This window comes from Amphibalanus amphitrite, unplaced genomic scaffold (assembly GCF_019059575.1).
Source record: "Amphibalanus amphitrite isolate SeventyFive unplaced genomic scaffold, NRLGWU_Aamphi_draft 000373F_arrow, whole genome shotgun sequence".
NCBI lineage: Eukaryota > Metazoa > Arthropoda > Thecostraca > Balanomorpha > Balanidae > Amphibalanus > Amphibalanus amphitrite.
The window spans coordinates 129566-156662 of NW_024881867.1; the positions used below are offsets into that span (position 1 = coordinate 129566).

General features: G+C 51.4%; 1 protein-coding gene across 5 annotated transcripts; it reads left to right on the forward strand.

Annotated features, from left to right (window-relative positions):
* Positions 1-3: 3 nt before the first annotated feature.
* LOC122389798 (probable ATP-dependent RNA helicase DDX10) lies at positions 4-27025 on the forward strand. Of its 5 annotated transcripts, XM_043382201.1 has the most exons (17): positions 39-68; positions 6497-6648; positions 13329-13517; positions 16361-16511; positions 16800-16921; positions 17169-17290; positions 17499-17700; positions 19380-19542; positions 21842-21926; positions 22259-22360; positions 22501-22677; positions 24733-24783; positions 24814-24971; positions 25274-25482; positions 25775-25935; positions 26170-26433; positions 26708-27025. In XM_043382201.1, the coding sequence occupies exons 2-17, from the start codon at positions 6547-6549 to the stop codon at positions 26853-26855; spliced, it is 2406 nt and encodes an 801-aa protein (XP_043238136.1). In that variant the 5' UTR covers positions 39-68; positions 6497-6546; the 3' UTR covers positions 26856-27025. The 5 variants fall into 5 exon arrangements, with proteins under 5 accessions (XP_043238135.1, XP_043238136.1, XP_043238133.1 ...); XM_043382200.1 differs by lacking the exon at positions 39-68 and adding an exon at positions 4-27 and having other exon boundaries at positions 24733-24971; XM_043382198.1 differs by having other exon boundaries at positions 42-72; positions 24733-24971.
* The last annotated feature ends 72 nt before the right edge of the window (positions 27026-27097 follow it).

A 27097-nucleotide genomic window follows, 5' to 3' on the forward strand; every position in this document is an offset into this window, starting at 1 on the left:
CGTGGTTTTTGTTGTTGCAGAGCCAGGGTATCAGTATATTGAGTGAATTGCAGAGCTGCACAAGAAGGGTGGGTAGGGGAGATTTCAAAAGCATTTCAATTTTTTCTTATTTAGGTATTTGACTCGTGCTTAGTAGGTAAATGTCAAGATTAAGTCCTACCTGCTTAGTATTGCACATATGCTCTTAGGGTGGGTCAAATCCCTCTTTTGCACCCTAGGCTCAAAATTGAATAGAAACCACACCATATTGTCAAACCATGTATTACCCCAGAATTAGACCCTTGAAGGTTGAACTGAATCGGACCCAAATTTTGAGCTCTATCTTGAAATCTTCAGAATGTTTAGGGAAGATCTCGTGGAAAGCTTGCAAATGCTGCTTTGCCACCGGCACCAATAGTTCTCGAGATAACAGGTTTGTCCACCTCCCCCCCCCTGCTGCCATGAGTAGGGAAATATCCCATGCGATGCCAGGATAAGCAGGTTCTGTGCAAGCTGGCTTTGGACTTATAAGTGGCTCTTGCAATTGTAAGACGATTAAAATAAATATTCACTCTAAAGTCTTTACCCTTAGTAAAGGTTATTAAGGACCCTTTCTAGTTTCTAGTAATATAAATGGATGGTATACTATCAGCATTGTCATGCCAGAAATATATCATAAACTCAAACCCCAGCAAAAACCTTTAAAAAACTTTAGGTCTTAGGCTTCAGGCAAAAACTCACTACTCGTGGGTAACATTTCATAAACCCAGGGTTTTCATGTCCCTGCTTTATTGCTTGATAGGGACTCATTTAAGTGCACCTACCCAGCATTTATTTTAGCCATCAGGATGTTTGTTTGCTTCATAATAACTTAATTGAAATGTAGATAATTGTAGTTGGATTCGGTGTCGGGCGTTCGCGGAGGAAGGACGTGTCTCGCCGAGCTCCGTCCCTCCGCCGCTAGCTGTCTTCCGTTTTCGCTTTGCCTCTGTTTCAGTGGACAGTGATCTGAAGTTTGAAGACATTTCATATTTCATATTTCATATCAGATATTTCCTGAAGATTGTCTTGCTCTGGTCTTGCTCGCTAGACTCGTGGTTCTGTGGCCAATCAGAAGCCAAGATGCCAGTTCCAAGGTCACCGCCGCCAAGTCAAAGAAGATCGTTGAGAATATTGTCTTCGTCGACATCTGGTGGTGTTGCTGTTTCAAGTGAAGGCGTGGATGCGTCGTTGACAGTGTCAGGGGATCAGGATTCGAACGTGCTTGGTCCAGTATTTTCCGACAGTGATACTGGAGCTAGTGGTACTGACACCTGGAATTCCAAAAGTGGAAGTTCCTCTCTTCTGGTACCTGAGGTCAAAACAGGTAGGGCCAAGGTGCATAAGCTAAATGGTGAGGCCTACAAGCCATTTGGGTCAAGGTCTCGTGCCTCCAGCGATGCAGGCAGTGACTCTGCTTTTTGTCACGGCGGCCCAGGAAAGGTAGTCTGTGGGGAGCAAGTTAGGAATTCCGAGTATGGTGTTCAGTGTGACAAATGTGATGCATGGTTCCACGCTAGCTGCCAGGGTATTCCAAAGGAGGGATACGAAGCTCTTTCCAAGCATGATCAGATCGCGAGTTGGCTCTGTACCTCGTGCAAAGCAACACTCAAAGAGTCAACCTCTGCTCGTCTGACAGTTCTTGAGACTAAGATGGATGAACTGACTTCCATGGTCAAGGACCTCACAGCACAGGTAGGAAACAAAGATCTAAAGGCAAAAGTAGAACAGCTTGTATCGGCTGTAAACAAACACACAACAATGGTAGGACAATCGCTTAAGCAACAGGAGCAGGCAGTTGACACACAGACAAAGCTCATTGAAAGGTCAATCAGGGACAGCATGCAGCAGAAAGCATCATATGCTGATATGGTTAAAGGCACGTGCACTGACGTTGTCACAAAGGTGTCGGCTAAACTCTCGTCCATCCCTCAGACCCTGTCAGTTCAGGGGGAGTCAAAGGACATGAAAAACATCTCAAAAGTCTTTGACGACTTCCTGGATAAGGAGAAACGGAGAAACAACCTGGTGGTACATAACTTACCAGAGGGTGACAGCCGAGACGTGGCAGGCAGGTCTGAGAGGGACATAAAGCTGTTCCAGCAGATGGTTAAGGACGAATTCAGGATGAATGTATCTGCGACAAAAAGTTTCAGAGCTGGTAAGGCCAGTCAAAACAAGGACAGACTCCTGATAGTTACACTCGACACCCCGGGCGTGAAGCACGACATACTCCGCCTTGCTCCTCAGCTGCGCCAATCCGAGAAATGGGGTAAGATCTATATCACACCGGACCTCACCTGGTCAGAGCGAGAAGCAGCACGCCTTGCCAGACAGGAACTCGCAACTCGGAAAGCAGCCGGTGAAACCAACCTGACTATTCGTAAAGGGAAAGTGGTTAAGACGCGTGTGGCCGGTCCGGCGGTGGCTGATGGTGCCAGTGCCCACACTTCACCACCTGAAGTGCTGGCTGGTCCAGAGGCTGCTGCTGGTGTCGGTGGTCACCGGCCTACATCCACAGAGAAAGCAGGTTCTGCTCCTGCTGCCAGGGTTGGAGAGGGGAGAGCGATAGAGGCACGCGCTGCTGATCCGGCGGTGGCTGATGGTGCCAGTGCCCACACTTCACCACCTGAAGTGCTGGCTGGTCCAGATGCTGCTGCTGGTGTCAGTGGCCACCGGCCTACATCCACAGAGAAAGCAGGTTCTGCTCTTGCTGCTATGGTTGGAGATGGGAGAGAGATAGAGGCACACACTGCTGATCCGGCGGTGGCTGATGGTGCCAGTGCCCACACTTCACCACCTGAAGTGCTGGCTGGTCCAGAGGCTGCTGCTGGTGTCAGTGGCCACCGGCCTACATCCACGCAGGCAGATCCGGCTGTCGCCACTGGTGCCAGTGACCACGCTCCTACGCCTGGAGCGCTGGCTGGTCCAGTTTCGGCTGCTGACGAGCACACATCGGCCTGACTACACACAAATATCACTGACAGGGACAAGCAGCTCAGCTGTTTCTATACCAATGCTGACCAGCTAGTTAACAAGAGAGATGATCTGCTTAGTTACATATCTGATGATTTTCCAGACGTCATCCTGGTGACAGAATGCATACCAAAAGCCCAGCAGTTACCAATCAGCATGGCACTGTTATCTCTCCCTGGTTACAACCTATTTACCAACTTTGATCCTAACGAGAGCCATCTGGGGTCAAAGGGTACTCGCGGTGTCTGTATATATGTGATAGACAGCATCCATGCTACTGAGGTAACATTTACCAGGCCCACATTGACAGAGCATCTGTGGATCAACATCTCTCTGAAGGGTAATGATAGGCTGATCATGGGCTGTGTCTATCGGAGTCCGTCCCAGGACCCTAAGCTGAAGCAGAGCATTGATGAGCTTGCTGGTCTTTTCCAGTCCGTCATTGATTCAAAACCGTCTCACGTGCTGATCTGTGGGGATTTTAATATTCCACAGATCAACTGGGCACTCAACTTTTGTGCAGCACCAGAATCCCATTACGCTCACAAGTTTCTTGGCTCCATTCATGATTGTCTACTATTCCAGCATGTTTTGGCACCCACTAGGTACAGAGAAGGGGAGTCGCCTAGCCTGCTAGACCTCCTATTCACTAACGAGGAGGGGATGCTGTCTAGCCTCGAGTACTTACCAGGTCTGGGTAAGAGTGACCACATAGTAATGAGATTCAATCTCAAGTGCTACAGTACCCGTTCCGAGAATGTACAGGAAAGGTTAAACTTTCACCGAGCCAACTTTGGACAACTCCAGGAGATGATAGCTGAGGCAAACTGGGAATGTCTGGCTTCACTGGACATTGAGGCAGGGTACCAGTATTTTAGGAATTCTCTGACCTCTTTTGTTACTGCCACTGTACCCACTGCTAGAAGTTCCAAATCGAGGAAAAATATCTACATGATGAGCCATGCCCTTAGGTTGAGGAAAGAAAAACACAGTCTTTGGCGCACATACACGTCCACTAAGGATCCATTGGACTTGGCTAGATTTAGAGTCTGCAGAAATAAGCTTCGAGTCCTCACACGCAAACTCCGTAGAGACTTCGAAACTCAATTGGCTACCGATTTGAAAGAGAATCCGAAGGCCTTCTGGAGGTATACTAACTCGAGACTTAAAACAAAGACAGGTATAGGGGATCTTCGAAATGGCTCAGGAGATCTGATGAGTGATGATAAGGCGAAGGCTGACATTCTAAATGCGCAGTTTGGCAGTGTTTTTACACAAGAACGGCTCGCAGACATTCCAACCCTTGCCAGCGCCAGCACTACTCCAGAGGTAACCGATATCCGAATCACACCGGAGGCCATTGAACAAAAGTTACAGGCCCTCAACCCGTCCAGTGCTCCTGGACCAGATAACATACACCCAAAGGTGTTACGGGAGGCACGCCGCGCTCTGAGCCGACCTCTTTCGCTACTTTTCCGGAGATCTCTGGACTTGGGCATGGTTCCTCGGGACTGGACACTGGGGAGGATAGTACCTATATTTAAGAAAGGGAACAGACAGGACCCTGGCAACTATCGGCCGGTCAGCCTTACCTCTGTTGTCTGTAAAATACTGGAATCCCTCATCAGAGACACAATCTATCAGCACTTCTCAGAGAACCACCTGTGGGCAGACTGCCAGCATGGCTTCCGGCCAAAGCGCTCCTGCAGCACCCAGCTGGTCAAAGTGCTTGATGACTGGAGCAGGGCCCTAGAGAATCATAAGCCTGTCGATGTAATGTACCTGGACTTCCAGAAGGCTTTCGACTCCGTTCCTCACCAACGACTCCTCTATAAACTCAGGAGTCACGGGGTGAGCGGCAAGCTGATCACATGGATCGGGGCTTTCCTGAGAGCCAGGAGACAGCAGGTAGTGATTAATGGTCAGTCATCCGACTGGTCGGAGGTGGTCAGCGGGGTACCCCAAGGCTCGGTCCTGGGTCCACTACTGTTCTTGATTTTCATTAATGACATGCCTGAGGTTGTTGGTTCCTCGCTGACGATGTTCGCGGACGACACGAAGCTGTACTCCACGGTAGCCTCTACTCTCGCTGCGTCTAGCCTCCAGTCTGACCTCGAGGCTCTGGTCAACTGGGCGGACGCCTGGCAACTCCCCTTCAATGAGGCGAAGTGTAAGGTCATGCACCTCGGACGAAACAACCCAGCAAAGCAGTATGTGATGAGAGACTCTGAGATGAGCGTCGTGCGGGTGGAGAAGGATCTGGGCGTGCAAGTCGATGACGAGCTGAAGTTCAGACAACATGCTTCAGCAGCCGTAGCCAAGGCCAACCAGATTCTCGCTGTGATTCGTCGCTCATTCGTGCTGATAAACGAGTGCACGCTGCCGCTGCTTTACAAGTCCCTGGTGCGCCCGCACCTCGAGTACGGCAACCTCGTGTGGGGCCCTTTCAACAGGGCGGACCAGAAGCTGGTGGATAGGGTACAGCGCAGAGCTACGCGCATGGTGGCCAACCTTCGCCACCTGCCCTACCAAGAGAGGCTCAGGGCTCTGAAACTTCCATCGCTGTACTACCGACGCAAACGGGGCGACATGATATTCACCTACCAGATGTTCCATGGAGGGGTTGATGTTGAAGTCACGGATCTCTTCTGCCCCGCCACGGGTGCCGTTACACGAGGTCACCCACACAAGCTCCGCAAGCCAGAGGCGGTCAGCAGACTGAGGAGAGCTGCATTCGCAGTCAGGGCCGTGAACGACTGGAACGGCCTACCTGCTCAAGTGGTCAGTGCCCCCACCGTGGACTCGTTCAAGGCGAGACTCGATGCCCACTGGGGCCATCACTGGTATCATATACCAGACACGGATTAACAAATGGCAAAAGGGACAGGAGCTCGGTTAGAACGGGACCTCCAGGCCGAGTTGGCCTTTATTATGCCCGAACACCGTAAGGTAAGGTAAGGTAAGGTAGATCAACTGCTTAGTGCTGACAAGTGTGACAATTAGCTGGCTATGGTTTTGGTTATAAAGTAGTTAAGTAAGTTAGGTAGGTAGATCGAGCATCTTTGTTTATCATGTCTGTGACAAAGACTTAAGCGATTACTATAGAAGTTGGTATTAACTATGAAGTGACCCAAATGAAAGCTGATAAGAACAATGGATTATGGGTGCAGTCTGAAAAGGCTTAAGATTTCCCTATCATCTCCACTTATATGGCCCAAGCTGAGTCAACACTGACATGGATTTTTGTCTTTCGTTTTTTCACTCCCCGCATGGTTGCACATGACTTTTGCAATTTAGTGGTATGCACTCTCCTTTGCTAGATAGTAGTTTAGTTTAGTTTAGTTTATTTGTAGATCATCAACGGGGTATGCCCCCAATCACAGATGAAGTCAATCAAGTATGGCTGATTTTGTAACAAATGATTGGGTTTATGTGAATGTTTGATATTATGTCAGCATTGGTATGTTTTTAAAACATTCCAATGTGTGTTGCCGCTTTTCAGCTTGTGTCGATATTAGTTCTTAGATACTGAATAAAGATACTGAACCAATTATGAAGAACAAGGAAGCATCCAAGAAGTCAAAAGGAAAAGGGAAAAAGAAAAACAACTCTGAACTAGAAGAAATAAAGGCACTTGAGGAACAGTATGAATCAGTAAGTACCTAGTATTATACCTACAACAATGCAATAAATATCATACTTGATATTTATACTACCTATTCTATCATATGGTAACTTGAATGAATTGGATACTATCTACTCGCAACTCTGATGCTGACAATAATCAATCATCACAGATTTACCATGTCTCACCCAGAGACCTTGTGCAGAAATTCTCCCAGATGACCCAGGACATCATGGGATTTCCAACCTCCCTAACTGATGTTACCCAGATCCAGGGACATTCAGGCATGTTTCGTGCAAAGATCTTGGATGATGAAGTTCGTAAACGTGTGCTTGAGGGGTCAAAGTCACTGCGAGGTACTGATTTCAGTAGAGTCTACATATCTAGAGACCTTACCTACGCCCAAAGAGGTGAGCTGTATGCTCGTAGGCAGGCCAGGCGAGCTGAAGCTGGTCAGTCTGATCCGCTGCGTCCTCCGACCGCATCCTCTGCCCAACCTGTGACTGCAACCAGTGAGCAGCCCGAGCCTGTCAACCAGGGCAGCCAGGGAAACTCCCCTCCCTAGACGTTCCTGTCCCCAGAGTTCCAAGACTAACTCGCTCAACTATCCTTAGAATAGCTTCTATTAACATCAATGGCCTTCCATCTAAGCTTAACCTATTGAGGGAATCGGCATTGTCTGGAAAGTGGGACATTATTTGTGTCACTGAAACCCACCTCCTTCCCCAAATCCCTGATTCATTTGTCACCCTTCCTGATTATACTTTGTATCGCCACGACACCCCAGGCTCCAGGGCCAAGCACGGGGTTTGCATCTACATACGTAAGTGCATCATGACTGACTCTCTGGTGAAATCCCTTCCAAATACAATGTCGTTCCACCTCACTGCATTTGATGTGCACTGTCTGCTTGTTTACAGACCACCCTCGAATCCCCCCGAAGTCAATGACTCTATCTTGAGACTCATCTCAGAGTTCTGTTCTGACAGAGAGGTTTTCCTTGTTGGTGACTTTAACCTTCCTTCTATCAACTGGTGTGCTACTTCTCCAAAGGCCAGCGGTGCTACTGACTGTTCATTTCTTGACACATTCTCTTCTTTAGGTCTCACTCAGTGGGTGAAAGAGCCTACCTATCCCCAATCTGGTAACATACTAGATCTTGTCCTGACTTCAGAAACTGATAGGGTAGGGCTGACGGAAGTCATCCCTCCTCTGCCTGGGTGCGACCACTCCCCAGTTGTGTTTGAGTATACCTTTGCTGATACTGAAACCCTCGATTGTAATAAGATTGTGAACAGACCTCACAAACATTGGCATAAAGGAAATTACCATGCCATAGCAAGTAGTCTTGAGCAAGTTAACTGGGATTATGAGTTTTCCTATCTCAGCGCTGATAAATCTTATAAGCGTTTTCTGGGCATTGTGCACAGCCTGGTCGACATATTTGTACCAGATAAAACATCTGATCCCAAACAACGACCTCCCTGGATGAAGAAGCCTCCTTCTAGTCTTATCGATCGAAGGCACACCGCTTGGCAACGTTATAAGAAGACCAGGAGCGAGCATGGCAGGCGTTCCCCTAACTCTGTCTCTGCATATGCCTCATTCCGCTTGATCAACAGCCAGTTTAGAAGTTTCACGGCCTCATGCCAAGCTGCATATGAGGAAAATCTTATGTTGACTTCCAAGGATAACCCAAAGCTCCTCCATTCGTACATCCGGAATAAAAAGGTCGGACCTCCTGCGGTCGGTCCTATTTTGCTCAGCTCTGGTCGCCTTACCGATTCTCCCGAAGAAATGGTTGAGGCGTTTGCCTCCTCATTCTCGTCTGTTTTTACCAAAGACTGTCCGAGGAACCCTTCTCCGCATCAACATTTTGAGGGAATCATTGATAATATCACTTTCCCAGTGGAGCATGTTCTTAAGGTACTGAAATCACTTGATGGTAATTCTGCTATGGGACCTGATGATATCAACCCATTACTGCTGAAGAGTTGTGCCCCGCAACTAGCGTATCCCCTTCATTTGATATTTTCTCGTGCCATCCACGAAGGTCAGCTACCCAGTGACTGGAAGTCATCCATGGTTATCCCTATATTTAAGAAGGGCGCAAGGTACGATCCTCTAAACTACCGCCCGATTAGCCTCACCTCCGTTTGCTGCAAGACCTTTGAGCGACTCCTCTGCCAACACCTAACTGATTACCTTGAATCCCACATGATCCTCTCTCCGCATCAGTTTGGTTTTCGAGCCATGAGATCCACTTCTGACCAGCTTCTACTAGTCTATGACAGCGTTTCTAAGCATGTAGATGAAGGGCGTGTTGTAGACGTAATCTTATTTGATTTTAGTAAAGCTTTCGATGCTGTAGTACACAGTCTCCTCCTCTCCAAGCTTGAGTGCTTAGGTGTCCAGGGCAGTACCTTGCAGGTCATTTTCTCGTTCCTATCTAACCGATCGATGAGCGTTTGTATTGATGGTCACCATAGTCGTGCCAGAGAAGTTCTCAGTGGCGTCCCCCAGGGGACAGTCCTGGGACCCCTCCTTTTTTTAATCTATATTAACAGTATTGGATATAACTTGTCTTGTAACTACAAAATCTTTGCCGACGACCTGAAGTTATACGCATGTGTAGATTATCCCGATAGGTCCCTCCCATCCCTGGCCACTTCCGAAGTAATCCAGCGAGATATTGATCGTCTTCACTCTACTGCTGCTTCTTGGGGCTTGTTTATGAATGTAAAGAAGTGCTCAGTCCTCCGTTTCTCGAGGTCCTTTACTAATGTAGTCCGCCCCACATATACCCTAGATGGCAAACCTATTCCTCATGTCCACTCTGCCTCCGACCTTGGTGTACTGGTTGATTCTGGCTTGAAATTCCACGACCATATCCGTATGGCTACTCATAAAGCTGGCGCTTTGGCCTATAGCTTCCTTAAATCCACTGTCGCAGACGCAGCAGCCGGCGCCGACTCGGTGACGTTTGTGCCTGTGCGTCACGAGCGCTCTATAGTGGACTGTATCTTGTTTCTGTGTGACTGGGCTTGGCTACTGGTCCATGGCATTTAGGTGACTGAAACGCAGACCCTCATAACAGGTACAAGGATGAGTAGGGATAGAGGCCACGATGGCGTGACTCGAGGGGAGGTTAAAGAGTCGCGCTGGCGCAACGGGGGTTCGTAGGACAGAGTCCACGATGGCGTGAACAGAGGTGAGGAATAGAGACCGTGATGGCACGATCGGGCGAGGTTGGGGCTGTGCCGGCCTACCTTTAAAAGAGATAAGGATAGAGGCCACGATGGCGTGACACGGGGAAGGTTAAAGAGTCGCGCTGGCGCAACAGGGGCTAGTAAGGACAGAGTCCACGATGGCGTGGACAGAGGGGAGGAATAGAGACCGTGATGGCACGATCGGGCGAGGTTTGGGCTGTGCCGACCTACCTTTAAGAGAGATAAGGATAGAGGCCACGATGGCGTGACACGAGGGAAGGTTAAAGAGTCGCGCTGGCGCAACAGGGGCTAGTAAGGACAGAGTCCACGATGGCGTGAACAGAGGTGAGGAATAGAGACCGTGATGGCACGATCGGGCGAGGTATAGGGAGGAGGGTAATTCTGCGTTTGAAGTGTAAGTGAAGTGAAGTGTAACTGGAATGTATACTGTGCCGCTATCTTGATTCTCTCGCTCCTCGCTCTCGGTGATCACTTCCTTTGTCACACCACTGCACTGATTTCACAGTCTGTATTGCAAAGAGCAAGATCCGGCAAACCAATTACACTGCTTGAAGGCTGCGACGAGCGGAACGAAACAACCGCCCGGCTCGACGACTGAGGCAGAACAGAGAATAAATTGAGTAAACTGTGCCGCTAACTTGAAGTCTTTTGCTCAATCGCTCCAGGTGACCACTTCCTTGGACACACCACTGCACTTATTCACAGTCTATATTGCGATGAGCAAAGAGCCGGCAGAAAACCACCACACTGCGTGGAGGCTGAGCCGAGCGGAGCGAACAACCGCACGGCGCGAAGACTGAGAGAGAACAGAGAGTAACTTGAGTATACTGTGCCGCTAACTTGAAGTCCTTTGCTCAATCGCTCCAGGTGACCACTTCCTTGGACACACCACTGCACTGATTCACAGTCTATGTTGCGATGAGCAAGAGCCGGCAGAGAACCACCACACTGCGTGGAGGCTGAGCCGAGCGGAGCGAAACAACCGCACGGCGCGAAGACTGAGAGAGAACAGAGAGTAACTTGAGTATACTGTGCCGCTAACTTGAAGTCCTTTGCTCAATCGCTCCAGGTGACCACTTCCTTGGACACACCACTGCACTGATTCACAGTCTATGTTGCGATGAGCAAGAGCCGGCAGAGAACCACCACACTGCGTGGAGGCTGAGCCGAGCGGAGCGAAACAACCGCACGGCGCGAAGACTGAGAGAGAACAGAGAGTAACTTGAGTATACTGTGCCGCTAACTTGAAGTCCTTTGCTCAATCGCTCCAGGTGACCACTTCCTTGGACACACCACTGCACTGATTCACAGTCTATGTTGCGATGAGCAAGAGCCGGCAGAGAACCACCACACTGCGTGGAGGCTGAGCCGAGCGGAGCGAAACAACCGCACGGCGCGAAGACTGAGAGAGAACAGAGAGTAACTTGAGTATACTGTGCCGCTAACTTGAAGTCCTTTGCTCAATCGCTCCAGGTGACCACTTCCTTGGACACACCACTGCACTGATTCACAGTCTATGTTGCGATGAGCAAGAGCCGGCAGAGAACCACCACACTGCGTGGAGGCTGAGCCGAGCGGAGCGAAACAACCGCACGGCGCGAAGACTGAGAGAGAACAGAGAGTAACTTGAGTATACTGTGCCGCTAACTTGAAGTCCTTTGCTCAATCGCTCCAGGTGACCACTTCCTTGGACACACCACTGCACTGATTCACAGTCTATGTTGCGATGAGCAAGAGCCGGCAGAGAACCACCACACTGCGTGGAGGCTGAGCCGAGCGGAGCGAAACAACCGCACGGCGCGAAGACTGAGAGAGAACAGAGAGTAACTTGAGTATACTGTGCCGCTAACTTGAAGTCCTTTGCTCAATCGCTCCAGGTGACCACTTCCTTGGACACACCACTGCACTGATTCACAGTCTATGTTGCGATGAGCAAGAGCCGGCAGAGAACCACCACACTGCGTGGAGGCTGAGCCGAGCGGAGCGAAACAACCGCACGGCGCGAAGACTGAGAGAGAACAGAGAGTAACTTGAGTATACTGTGCCGCTAACTTGAAGTCCTTTGCTCAATCGCTCCAGGTGACCACTTCCTTGGACACACCACTGCACTGATTCACAGTCTATGTTGCGATGAGCAAGAGCCGGCAGAGAACCACCACACTGCGTGGAGGCTGAGCCGAGCGGAGCGAAACAACCGCACGGCGCGAAGACTGAGAGAGAACAGAGAGAGGGAGGTGTTTACAGCAGGTTTAAATACGACTGGCAATGGGGTCACACACAGGGGAGATAGCGAGGGAGCAAAGCAAACGGTATTAGGCAAACTAACTGGACGCGACGAACCGGAGATAAAGAAAGAGATAGGGCGCGACGCAGCGCGCCAGCGGCCGCCGGGACGGACGCAGCGCGCTAAACAAACGTAACCGGGCCCGCCGCGCCGACCACGTTCCCCGTGAACAAAGCTATCGGCGGGCGTCGCCGCGAGAGGGGTCAGGTCCTGCACACACAGGTGCGCGCAAAACACCCCCACTGGGGAGTGGGGTGGGGGGAACGGCGCGGCGGCCCGCTCGGCTGACCCACCGGCCGCCCGCCACCCTGCTCGCGAGACGGGCGACAGGACAGTTTTGGCGGTCACATCCACTGTGTGTCGATCTCCAAAGTTCATGGTGTTCCTGCTCACCACTCACATACGACCAGTGCTTGAATATGCCTCTCCTGTCTGGAACTCTGGTTTTATTCAGGATTTGAGGCTATTAGAAAGAGTGCAGCGCCGATGGACTAAGCGCATTTGTGGCTTGGAGACCATGAGCTATGGTGAACGTCTACGATCCCTACGTCTCTATTCCGTCCAAGGAAGGCTACTGCGTGCAGATCTTCTACAGTACTGGAAAATCTTTAACGGAAAATCGTGTATATCTCCGGCTGATTTATTTCCACAGCCGCCTCAGAATCGTACACGAGGCCATTGCCACAAAATATTTCCCTCTGCCATAAACACTGACATTAGGAAGCGCTCGTTCTCTCAAAGATGTATTTCTGTATGGAATGCCCTCCCCGCTCAAACTGTGTGTGCTCACGATGTCAACACGTTTAAATCTTTGTTAGATCGCGATATCAATGATGCGTTGTACTCTTACCCAACGTGAAAGCTCTACCTACACTAAGAACTAGGACAGTTCCAAACATTTCTCCATGCTGAACTTTTGTGCATTAAGTAATTACTTCCTGTAAATCTGTGAAGGAGACTCACTTCTCCAGTCAGTTTGTACATGTATAATCTACAGCACAAACTTCCTACTGACTGGCGCGTCTCTTAAATGCAGGGTTCCTTGTACCTTCCTCTCTCACTTTCTCCACCATTTTCCTCCCCGGACGCAAAAGGAACCCAACCAGGTAAGTCAACCAGGTAAGTCATGTCCATCGATTGTGTAGGCAGTGTGCACATCCCTATCTGTTCTGACTGTTGGTTGTGCCGTTCTCAGATCAGTGCGGACGTGTCCTCGTTTGACGAGCTGCCGCTGTCTGAGCGCACGCGGCAGGGCCTGCGGGACCACCAGTTCACCACGCCGACGGACATCCAGCGGGAGGCGGTCCGGCTGGCGCTGCAGGGCCACGACGTCCTGGGCGCCGCCAAGACCGGCTCCGGGAAAACGCTGGCCTTCCTCATACCGGTACGAACCACGGGGATGGTGAGGAGGGGACAGGGAGGCAGCCTCCGACACCGTGGGGATGGGAGGGAACTGGGTGAGAGATAAACAGGCCGGTGGGTGGGGAGAAATAAGGGATTGTTGGAAGGTCAGTGGATCTTCATCCTGTCGTTGCATCTCAACTGGGGTGGTACTTTTTTCCTCTCCGTAAAAGGTTTTTGTATGCTTAGAGTAGAGGCAGCTTTGTTAGGAATCTAGTCGTTAATTGTCTCTCTCTGGAAGGGGGAACACCCCTTCTAACTTGGCTCCTGAGCCACGTAGCGACACGCCGTAGGTGACACTTGAAAGAGCTAAAAAATAAGGAACAAACTGCTTCGGCCATTTTTAGGTCAGGTGTAGGCCAAAGGGCAGGTCACCAAAGGTCATCGAAGGTAAAATGTCGCCAATATCTATAGGTCAAACTTCGACAATTTTCGACAAATCGGTCCATAGCTCAGGAATGGAGAGAGCTATAGCGCCGCAGAGAGGCGCAATCAAACGTTCTTTTAACGTTCTTTCGCTAGCATGACCTCAGATTTGACGTAAGGTCCACCGTTTATCCTGCAGGGGCATAAGCGTCCAAAATATACGATTCTGCAAAAACAGTTTTTTTCCGCAATAACTTTTGACTCTAAACTTGCACGAGCTTTCCTTCACCAGAAACGTGTTTCTCTGGTCGAGACGCATCGAATGAATCTTAAGCTAACTGGACTGGTCTAGGTGATGACCTGGCCGGAAAGTTCGTGATGCATATCAGTCGATTTGTATCGTCCAGTGGAACACATCGAATGTGTTTTCATCGCTCTATAGTAGCATGCATTTATCGAAATTTATTACCGAAAATTGTGCATACCTTTCGCGACCTGATATGACCTCAGGGCATAACAAGGGGTCACGGGTGCCATATTCCGGTTCATTGTGTCATGTGTACCTACTTGCATAGGCGTAGGAACAGCTGGAATATTCTGGGTGCAGAAATACATCCAACCATCGCCCGTGGAGCGGGGGGGGGGGGGGTTAGGGAGCGGCACCGGGTGGGGGGCTCATTTCGATTTTCGAGGGGTGTACTGTACGACGTCGAAAGGGTATCGGAGCATTGCATTTTGAAGTTTTGATAATGTCAATAATTCACGCAGTAAGTACAAGCGGCCTTTTCGGGCCTGTTTTCAAGATACCGAGCTAAAACTTTCTAGAGTGGGTCATGTGTATGTGTTCTATGTGTTCCGTTTTTTTCACCTGAGTCCAACATTTTTTTTTTTATAAATTTAGTCCGAACCTTTTTGATGGGAAGGATTCACAAGGACAGAGCCACCGCTAAGAGCTGGTAGCCCACTCTCGGAAGAGCTGGTAGCCCTGGCGTTCTTCGACGACCGGGTTTCATCAGAAACAAAGAAGAAGATGGTAGCGGCGATTGAGGAGAAGGACGGCAACGACACAGCCCAGAAGCGAGTGACCATTCCCGCTTCAGCGATCAGCGGCTGCAGTCTTGAGGACTTCGTGACCTCCAATACGTCCTCGTTCTTCTCCAAGATGTCCATCGACAAGGGATTCCTGGCGTTGGAACCGGCAGACTGGAAGAAGGATGAGGCGTACGGCAAGGCGTGCAAAGCGCTGGAGAAGCTGTCGGTCACCAATGACCACGCGGAACGAGGCGTCGCCCTGATTCAGGAGTATAACCGGCTCCTGACGAAGGACGAAGAACAACTCCAGTTCCTCGTCCAGGTCGTCGCGGACCATCGGCGCCAGTTCCCGGACACCAGGAAGGGAACGCTTGCACGGACCGGGCGACAATGAGTGGCTAGCAAGTAGCAACCACATAACCCCCGCCAGGAGAGGAAAGCGGCTAATACTCCCACGAGAGCAACGTGGGAGTGGGACCCGGAGTGCTTGTGACTAGCGTTCGCTGAGTAAAATTTCAGAGTCGTTGAGCACCGGTTAAATATATTCCGATTTCAATGAAACTTTGCACAGCACGTTTCTGGGTCAAAAGGAGCAAGAATCCGGGTTTGGAGCATAGACAATATTCGTTTGAAATTTCACCCCCATACAGAGGGCCACCCTAAAATACGTGCATATATCTCGCATAATTAACCGCTATTCAATCCTTTCACGTGGAAAATATGTGCATATCGACACTGAAATACTATTGAGCGATTACATTCCTTCCTTTCCATTAGGAGTACCGAAATATGAATCGTTGGAAACATGCATCAGTATCACCACATCGTCACGTGCTGAAGCCGAAAAACTGATTGTCGATCCAAACTTTTGGGTTGGACGAGTCGCTTCGCTTTTTCGATTTTTAGAGTCGTTTTTTTCGCTTTTTAGAGTCGTTTTTTTCGTTTTTTCGCGTCGCTTTTTCGAGTTGCTGATTTCGTTTTTTTTCGGTTTCGCTGCCGTGGAGCTACACCAATGTTATCAAGTGAAGCTGATCGTCTACTGAAGCCGAAAAAGCGAAAAAAACGAAACGAAAAACCGAAAAAGTGTGCCGTGGAGCCTGTACTTTAGTTATGCCCGTCCCTGTTGCAGTAGTCATAACTACAACTGACCATCCGTCCATCTGCCCTCCGACCGTGCAGATGCTGGAGCTGTTACACGTGCGCCACTGGACGCTTCAATAACCGACCGTCCCCCTCCCTCCATTTGTCCTACCGTGCAACGGAGCTGTTGTACCGTTGTTGTTGTTGCTGTTGTACCGTCGCCGCTGGACGCGTCAGTAGCTGACCGTCCCCCTCCCCCGTTGGTCCGCCTGCACAGATGCTGGAGCTGCTGTATCGACGCCGCTGGACGGGTCAGTAACCTTCCCTCCCCCTCTTCTGTGTGCACAGATGCTGGAGCTGCTGTACCGGCGCCGCTGGACGCGCGTGGACGGCCTGGGGGCGCTCATCATCACACCGACCCGGGAGCTGGCCTACCAGATATTCGCCGTCCTCGGCAACATCGGTCAGCAGCACGACTTCTCGGCGGGACTCATCATAGGTGAGGCGTGGTTCAGTGACGGTCCAGCGACGGTTCGGCTGGCTGCAGGCTGTTGTTTAGCTTGACATGCTTGTCATGCTTGAGTAGATAAGTTTATTGGCAAAAGAGCTAGAGATGGTCTTCTTTGGAAAGCTAGAGATGCTGCGCAAAGTTTTTAAAGTTGCTAAGTTCGAATGAAAGCATGCTGCATCCACTGTCCAATGTTCTACTTGTCCATCACTGTCTTTTCTGGCACATTCGTAGCTCCACCATCGTTTTCCCTGCCATCATCGTGTTGTTCTTACACAGGCGGCAAGGATCTGAAGTTTGAGCGTAAGCGGATGGACCAGGTGAACATCATAGTCTGCACGCCGGGCCGACTGCTGCAGCATATGGACGAGAACCCGCTCTTCAGCGCCGACAGCCTCCAGGTAACCATGCGGTCGGCGTTCTCAAACACTCGATAGGTATCATGATGTGTTCAGATGTTGACTATGTCTGTTGATAACCGGTTTCAAATGTAACATTCGCCAACACTCGCAAGCTTCATATTTGGTTCGATATTTGACCAATGAAAGTCCCCGATAGCTGTTTTCCTTTGTGTGTCAGGGACTGTGACGTTGACTTTAACTGTGACAGTGCACCTGTATAACCGCCCTGCCCCTGTTTTCGCGTCAGATGCTGATTCTGGACGAGGCGGACCGGTGTCTGGACATGGGGTTCGCCAAGGCGATGAACGCCATCATCGGCAACCTGCCCACCGAACGGCAGACGCTCCTCTTCTCCGCCACGCAGACCAAGTGAGACTAGCGGGCGGTGCCGGGGATTCGTTAGCAACTTTCTCTAGACTGCCAATGAAATGAAACGCTGTAAATCGCTCAAAGATCCTATGTGTTAGCGGAAAATGTAACTAATGAAGACACCCCTAACCAGTCGGGTTTTTCTTCGACTTTGACTCCTCCATCGCTCTCGCTAGGTTCATTCTGACCTCCCCTGCCCGTGTGTCAGGTCAGTGCGGGACCTGTGCCGCCTCAGTCTGAAGGAGCCCGTCTACGTGTCCGTCCATGAGAAGGCCAAGCACAGCACCCCCTCCGGTCTGGCGCAGAGCTACATCGTGTGCGAGCAGCACGAGAAGCTGGACACCTTCTGGTCGTTCCTGCGCCACCACAAGCGACACAAGATCCTCTGCTTCATGCAGACCTGCAAACAGGTCAGAGATTCACGCGTGTTGTGCTTTTTGAAGTCTGTCGTTTGGTCAGGATATGCAGGATATAATCGTATAGAATTGCCATCCAGACGATTACCTATTCATAGTTTACCGATTGATGGCTACTTTTATGGGGTATTTTCTGTAGTCATTGAGCGGCTGGTCCGTGCTGCTGGTGGACGTTTTCTGTTATTTGTGGCGACCTCTGTCGCCTGGTGAACCGCCCTACCATCTTCCATCACGGTACGCTACCAGTATAACGCCTTTTGGGGCGACTAACGGAGCGAGCGAGAGGGTGGGCCTTGCACCGTGCACGTGCGAAATTTCGAGGGAGTACCTCCAACTGACTTGTGCACGGCACCTTACTAACCGGTCTCTAGCGATGTGCCAAATTTGAGCACAATCGGCCCAGCCGTTCTCGAGATCTGGAAGCGGCACCCTGCACGTGCGCACGTGCAAAATGGGTCCCAACTGACTTGTGCACGGCACCCTACTAACTGGTCTCTAACCGTGTACCAAATTTGAGCGCCATCGGTCCAGCCGTTCTCGAGATCTGGAAAGGACCCCTGCACGTGCGCACGTGCAGCAGCACCCCAACTCTGGCACATGGATATGCAGTGCCTAGTGGGTGCCTACCTACATGCCAACTTTCAGCGCAATCGGCCAAGTAGTTACCGAGATATTGCAACAATTACAAAACTGACACCTCTTCGTTTTGCACGTGGCACGTGCATAAGGGGTCACCCACATGCACTGGGAATAGTCCAATACTTGGTAGAAGGAATGAAGCTACCCTACAAAATTTACCGCATGTAAATCGGTCAAGTGGTTGCTGAGATATAAGCGTTGCAGAATCGTGACCACGGCCGGCCGGCCGGCCGGCCGGCCGCTCATACTCAGAAATTTCCGTTATTCTACGTAAGACTCCGCTCGCTTCGCTCGCTCCGTAACCAGTATAGCGCCTTTTGCGGCGACTAACGGAGCGAGCGAGAGGGTGGGCCTTGCACGTGCGAAATTTCGAGGGGGTACCTCCAACTGACTTGTGCACGGCACCCTACTAACTGGTCTCTAGCGATGTGCCAAATTTGGGCACAATCGGCCCAGCCGTTCTCGAGATCTGGAAGCGGCACCCTGCACGTGCGCACGTGCAAAATGGGTCCCAACTGACTTGTGCACGGCACCCTACTAACCGGTCCCTAACCGTGTACCAACTTTGAGCGCAATCGGTCCAGCCGTTCCCGAGATCTGGAAACGACCCCTGCACGTGCGCACGTGCAGCAGCACCCCAACTCTGGCACATGTATATGCAGTGCCTAGTGGGTGCCTACCTACATGCCAACTTTCAGCGCAATCGGCCAAGTAGTTACCGAGATATTGCAACAATTACAAAACTGACACCTCTTCGTTTTGCACGTGGCACGTGCATAAGGGGTCACCCACATGCATCGGGAATAGTCCAATACTTGGTAGAAGGAATGAAGCTACCCTACAAAAATTACCGCGCGTAAATCGGTCAAGTGGTTGCTGAGATATAAGCCTCGCAAAAGCGTGACCACGGCCGGCCGGCCGGCCGCTCATACTCAGAAATTTCCGTTAATCTAAGGAAAGACTACGCTCGCTTCGCTCGCTCCGTAACCAATGTGACCCCGCTCCGTCTCCTAACCTGCCCCGTGCCCCCGCAGGTGAAGTACATGTACGAGGTGTTCTGTCGCCTGCGGCCCGGTATCACTGTGATGGCTCTGTACGGAACGCTGCACCAGCTGCGCAGAATGGCCATCTACGACGACTTTTGTCGGAAACAGCGAGCCGTCCTCTTCGCCACAGACATCGCAGCCAGGGGCCTCGGTGAGTTGAGTGGGGGTCGGGGATCTCGATGAATGGGAGTCTGAGTCTCGGTGAGTGGGAGTCTGATGAGTCTCGGTGAGATCAGTAGGTGGAACTATGGTCATGAGTACCCAAATATAGGAACGTTCCCATTTTTGGGAACGGAATTCCCAAATATGGGAACGGGCGTTCCCATTTATGAGAACGGAAGGTAATTTTTCGGCCGTTCGCCCACTAAAACTCATTAGTGCATCACGCGTTAAAAAAAGTGCACGCTAATTTAAGTATCTACTAAGTCTCTATCAAGGCCCTATATAGAAGGTATGCTCATTAGGCCAAAGCAGCGATTTCCGTGACGTCACAGGTACGAAGCGTCGGACGACTGTAATGCAATCCTATGGAAAATGACCCAACTTTAGGGCTCTCCCACATAGCTGCCAGACTCGACACCAAGGTAAAAATCGTATCATATAAAAGCTCAAATCAAGACGAACAAGAAACCTATCTGACGTTTTTACGTATTACTACCGGCTTAGACACTATTCAAGTATATTCAGAGCTCTCCATTAGCTCACTTTTTCTGCCGTCAATGCCACTACAAATGCCTATAGTCGGTGCACGTGCGCTTGTCGAGCGGGGACCACCAGTCGGGCGATTCGGAGCTGCCGCCCAATCAGAACGCCGCAATGCCGTGACGTCATTGGTCGCACACGACACGTTACGGAGATAGGGATGAGACAGCCCTGAGTCTCTATGAAATTATCTTTAATCTGACCGTTGAACAAGGAAATTGACCGTCGAATGATATTTTTAATGATTTTTTGAAATGACGGAATGGTGAAAACATGGGTTATACTACATTTAACTTGCAATTTTAAGAAAAATGAAGCGTTTTTTACATTTTGAGGTCAAGTATAATAATTTTCGCCTGGTTATGAAGTTTCATACTAGCGACACCAGATGCTGACATATGCAAGCGAACACGCGGACAGTCCCGGGGTAATATTGTTGACATTTGGTGTCGGGGCGCACGACCGAATGGAACGTCAGTGATTTTACCGAACTACTGTTGTAAACTCAGTTTCAGTGGTTTAAAATTATTCAGCTGTATTTTATCATCCCGGAAAGACATATTTTTATTTGGATTCTAGCTGTTTAGAGTTGTTTTATAAGGAGCGTCATGAGCGTGGTTTTTGTCTTCCGTGTTTCTAAGCGTGATCGTTTTGGGGGAATTTCTCTTATATAGGTCGCTCTGTGTGGCTTATTTATAATTTTTATGCTGATTTCGATCATTCCTCGTGCCCATCCTACCAGGCCTTTTGCCACTTACACTAATCAAGAAAGGAAAAAACTAGATTTTCATTGGGACTAGGTGTTTTGAGGGTGTAACATATTCAGCGTTCCCATTTTTTGATACTTCCTTGTGCTCGTCAACTATCGGTGATAAACAGACAGGTGCTTGACATGTCTCCACCCTCGGCGCGGACGGTGGATATAGGCATGGAAGACCTTGTTGAACATCGCTGAGCGTTGTGAATTACGTAATCCTGCAGAGGGGGCGTGCCCGCTGCGAGATCGACGGGAATAACAGCGCAGAAGACCGGGCGAAACATGCGACGGTCTTGCCGGAAAGGTCATCTGATGATTGTTGCGTTAACAATAATTTGCGGCGTTGGACGTGATGCTTGTTAATGAAAAGAGCCCCTGAAAGGGGTCGGTGAAATCGTTCCCAATTTTGGGTACGCCGTTCCCATAATAAGGAACGCTTGCAGCGCCAGTGTACGAGAGCGTTCCCAAATTTGGGCTCGCGGCCCGGATGATGGACTGCTTTAGAAATAGGGGAATGATTTGAAACTACGATGGGTCTTACAATATCAAACTCTTTCCCAACAATATTGAGACAAATATCAGGCGGTTCACGATCGGTTTATATTTTTTGGACGTCATTTAACGGTTCTTTTTCTTGTTTTAAATAACGCCTACATGGCGTTCCCATATTTGGGTTTATCGTTCCCAAACTTGGGAACGAAAATGCGTTCCCGAAAATGGGTACGCTTGACCATAGTTCCGCCTACTGAGATGGATTCAGGGGTCTCGGTGAGTGGAGAGTCTCTCGGTGAGTCAGGAGCCAGATTAAGTCTAGATGAGTTGGAAGCCAGGGGCCTCGGCAGCGATAAAAGTTGGACTGGGATTAGTTTTGACATGGGTCAGCGATTTGGAAAGGTTGATACTGAGTTGTTTGCCTTTCCCGATATATGTGGGTAATTTCTCGCTTACTTCGGTGACGTCCGTACATTCACATACTTGTCTAATGTTTCAGACTTCCCTGCGGTGCACTGGGTGGTGCAGCTCGACTGTCCGGAGGACGCCAACACCTACATCCACCGCGCCGGGCGGACAGCCAGGTGAGGAGACAGCAGCGCCGGCGTCTATACAGGATGCGGCTGGTGGTCTGTGCCGCTGGGTAACCTGTCGAACTTGGATATATTATGACACTGGAAAACTTGCTATTTTTATTTTTGGCTCGAGCTATTTACCTTTTTAGGATCATTTTGTTTTGCTGGTCTCATTTTGAACTCATTTTAAAGTATGGTTTTGGCTTGGCTTTCTTCTCATAAATGCATTCGTCACCCGCACGGACCCGAGTGTCGTGACTAACGCACGTACTACCATGTTCGAGCACTAGCTCTCGAACCTGACACTGACCTCTCGTCCGACGTCCGACTCTGATTGGTAGGTTCCAGAAGGGCGGCGAGACGCTGCTCGTGCTCACTCCCAGGGAGGAGGAGGGTATGGTCAGCCAGCTGCAGCAGAGAAAGATTCCCATCGAGAAAATCGAGTGAGTATTATTTTCGAGACTGTACTGAAGCTGACTTACTTAACTTTCGGTGTATGAATGACTGGATTACTATTATTTGTAATGGATGCGTGTGCTCTAACCGCTTTCTACACGACTGACGCTTGTTTTGTCCACCGCAGGGTGAACAAGATGAAGACGGCCACAGTGCAGCGGAAGGTGGAGGCGCTGCTGGCCCGGGATGTCAACCTTAAGGAGTCTGCCAAGCGCGCCTTCAAGTCCTACTTCAAGTCCACCTTCCTGATGAAGAACAAGGAGGTGTTTGACGTCACCAGCGTGGACACGGAGGCCTATGCCAGGTAGGCCGGGCTGGCCAGCTCCAGGGAGGGCGGGGTAGTCCTCTTGTCCTTGAATGGACTAGGGCATAATCATGTAGCCTGTGTACATAGGTGTAGGAACAGGGGGGACGGGGGGCCGGTGGCCCCCCCACTTTTCATAGTGGGGGGCCAGTAATGTTAACTGCCCCCCCCCCCCACACTTTTGCCGAACTTTTTAATGTATTTGTAGGTAGGTATCACCCCAAAGAACAAACTTGACGGTTCTCCGGCCTGCCCTTCCATGAAGATTTCCATTTGTGCTTCATCGTTATTGAGTGCAACTTTCCTCCACCCAATGAAAGGTAACTTTGTCAGAAGCAATAAGTGGCAGCTTAGGGGCAGCGCGCGCTGCAAAGAGAGACAATATACTGGCGCAGCAGAATGCGTAAACGGCGTAAACTAACAATTTATGTTAGGGGCCTTGCATTAGTTGATCGGTTACTGGCATAGGCGTAGGAACAGGGGGCAGGGGGCAATGGTCCCCCACTTTCGAATGGGGGCCAGCAATGTTAATTGCCCCCCCCCCCTTCCCCATACACACCTTTTGCTGACTTTTCACTTCTCACGTTTCACACTCGCTCGTAATAAAAAAATGTTTTTGGATGCTTCTGGAATTCGCATGGGTGCCAACCAGTGGCGGATCCAAGGTGGGGTCACATGGGTCATGCCTCCTTGGGGCCCGGGGGCACCACAGACCTACCAGGGGCACCACCGACCTATCAGGGGCACTACAGACCTGACAGGGGCACCACCGGCCTGTCAGGAGCACCATCGGCCTAGCAAGAGCACCACTGGTCTGCCAGGGGCACCATAGACCTGTCAGGGGCACCAAAGGCCTTCCAGGGGCACCACCGGCCTCGCAGGGGCACCTTGGGCCTGTCAAGGGCACCACGGACCTGTCAGGGGCACCTCAGGCTTGTCAGGGCCCAGGGGCACCACAGTCCTTTCAGGAGCACCACAGGCCTGTCAGGGACACCAGAAGCCTAGCAGGGGCACCACAGGTCTGCCAGGGACACCACAGACCTGCCAGGGGCACCACAGGCTTGCCAGGGGCACCCACTGGCCTCGCAGGGGCACCGTGGGACTGTCAGGGGCATCACGTGCCTGTCGGGGACACTTCAGGCTTGTCAGGAGCACCACAGTCCTTGTCAGGGCCCAGGGGCACCAGCGACCTAGCAGGGGCACCACGGCCTCGCAGGGGCACCACCGGCCTCGCAGAGGCACCATGGTCCTGTCGCTGGCACTTCAGGCTCGTAAGGAGCACTACAGTCCTTCCAGAGGCACCACAAACCTGCCAGGGGCACCTGCGGCCTAGCAGGGGCACCACAGGCCTACCAGGGCAAAAACAAATAAATAAAAAATGAAAAAAAGGGCACCACCAAAATTAAGTGGCCGAAATCAGTTGAGGTTTTAATTTTGGGTACAGGTAGAGGCACTACTTCGATTCATGACCCTCCCCTTGGAGTTTTCCTGGATCCGCTCCTGGTGCGGAGGCCAGGGGGACGCGTCCATAAGATTTACCCCGCGTTCGATGTCTCTCGGACGACGAAGATTCTACGTCGTCCGGCCAATCCCGATCAAGGTCAGCGGGGGCTCGGCCGCGGTTATGGAACGTGATTGGCCGGACGGCGTAGAATCTTCGTCGTCCGAGGGACATCGAACGCGGGGTCAATTTCTGGACGGGAGTCTCCCCGAGAAAATGGTCAATTTTTTTTCTTGTCACGTTTTTTTTTTTTACCAATTTAAGTGCTTGCGAAAATAAAGTGGCCGAAATCCGAGGAGAAAATGGATTTTGGGGGTAGGTGAGGTTTTGTGCCTCTGGGAGCCTGCCCCCCCCCCCCCCCCCCACTTTCGAAAACGTTCCTACACCTATGCCTGTGTAGATGTATTTCCAGCTACCTACAGATGATCACATCCGCTGCCCCATGAGACCGTGATCGGTTGCCGCCAGTTTATGTTGGGGTCCGACAGTAGTTTAGGTACCCTCTGCTCTAGTGCTAAATTGTTTTACAATATAATATCTGTATCTGTTCCCAGGTCTCTGGGTCTGGCCGTGGCGCCCAGGATCCGGTTCATGAAGAAGCAGCAGCAGCAGCAGCAGGCGGCGGCGGCGGCGGCGGCGGCGGCGTCCAAGCCAGTGAAGACGGAGGCGTCCACCTCTGCCGCTGCCAGTGGCTCGGCGGAGGAGCAGGACAGCGGCATTGACGAGAGCAGACAGACGGCCGACGGCAAACCGTACAAGCCGCTCTTCAGGACCGCCTACAGCTTCCACGACGGTGAGCGTCGCCGGCGGCACGAGGAGACGAGTGGTGAACAGAGCCGAGGGGGCTCGTGGTGATGGTGCTGAGTGTCTGCTAACACAGACACCAAATTCTGGTTTCTCTGGCTACTCCTCCCTGTGTGGTTGACTCCTCCAAACCCCATCCCCATGCCCCATCCCATCGACCGCTTTCCCACGTGGTCCCGTCCCCTGGCTGGTTCGCCCGTGGCTCGCTCCTGATCCCATGTAACCAGTAACCAGCTATCCCCGCTATGCTCATTAGATAAACTGACATCCCTCCCCTCCCCCCCCCCCCAGATGACGGTGACGGCGACTCGGATGACGGCCTTCTGAAGGTGAAGCGCGTGGACCACTCGATCGGCACCGACCCCGTGGTGGAGGAGGAGCTCAGGAAGCGCGAGGAGCGCCGCGCCTCCAAGAAGGTCACCAAGGCCGCCGCCGCTCACCGCATGCTCAAAAAGAGCATCCTGCCCAACAAGAAAATGACCTTCAACGAGGAGGGCGAGGTGCGTGGTGGGCACTGGCTCTGAATCTTTCGACGATAGAAGAATAATTTTAGCCAGAACTGATATACCCATTTTCCATCTCTGATGCTCTGTGGATGCCAACAAAGTTGTTTGATCGAAAACACTGGACGACTTTCTAGGAAAACTGACTTGTTTGGCAGAAAACATGGATCATGGATAACTCATGGTTACGCCCTTATGGATGCTGCTTCCCTAGTCTCGTCATTCATGTCACCCGGTGTCCCCAACCCCGGCCCGTGCAGTACTCTGACCCCTTCCCTCTCCCGTACAGGCGGTGCTGGACCACACGCGCCAGCAGGTGTCGGAGCTGGCGCAGAAGTACCAGCAGGAGGGTGGCAGCGGCATCGACATCGACACGGTCCGGCAGATCCTCAAAGAAGAGGACCGCATCGACCGGCAGATCTTCAAACAGAAGATCCAGGCCAAGCACAAGTGAGTGCCGCGCGTACGCTGAGGGGGCAGGATGGGTAGGGAGCACTGAAATCACTGGGGTGGGGGACGTACAAACCTGCCTTTCCCTTTTGGAGGTTGTGGTGCCACATTTTCCATCTCTTTCTGAAGGTAACCGAGATCATGTATGTGCGATGATAAGTGGATAAAGGCAGCATGCTTTCCCGTCTGCTTCATACGTATGACAATATGGCATGTCCCCGTTTATTTCCTCAGAGAGAAGAAGCGGAAGCAGAAGCCGGAGCCGGAGCCGGACGAGGGCGGCTCCGATGACGGCGGCGGCGTCCGGCTGGCCTCCCCGCCGCCCGACGATGACGCCTCGATGGCGGACGATGACGCCGCGTCACCGGCGGCCAGCGATGACGAGGAGGCGGCAGATTACCGCGGCCCGGCGCTGGTGGAGTCGGACAGTGACGAGGGCGGGCCCAGAGGCCTGGCGCCCGCCTCCTCAGACGAGAGCGACGAGGAACCGGCGGTCAGGTGAGGAATGATCTGCGGAATTGCGTAGTTGCGAGCATGTGTAGCTATTATTTGGTGTCTTAGTAATTAACACTATTCGACCATCGTTTTGCCCTTCGGCTCTCAAAGTAATATATCACAGCTACTAGCTATAAGATGCTAGAATAATTCGGTTGGTACTGGTGCCTGATGGTTAATGCTGCATCAATACGGGGCTGGACACGTCAATCAATCCATTCCACTGCCATGCTGCCCAGTGCCCCGTTTGACCAGCCCCCTCTGTCCCTCTCCCCAGACCGGCGGCGAAGCGGAAGGCTAAGCAGTCGGCCTCCCCCTCCAAGCGGAGTCGGCGGCGGCAGGCCGACTCTGACGACGACCTTATCGAGACGGGCGGCACGGTGGCAGATGATGAGGCACTGGCGCTCCACCTGCTGACCGGCTGACAGGCCGCGCCGCTCCAGTAGGTGTACGGGGTCGGGCCAATGACACCCCACCCTGTCAACTCTGGGTGGTACGGTGCGGTCTGAATCGGGGACTGGAGCATTGTGATGCATTGTTTTGAATCTGTTTTGCAACTGCCGATGTGTCGAATATATAGGTCTATGCGAATTTAGAGTATGGTGTTGGTTGTATCGCTTCAATGCCGGAGTTGTACTGCTCTTCCTTCTCCATTGCTTTCAGCCGA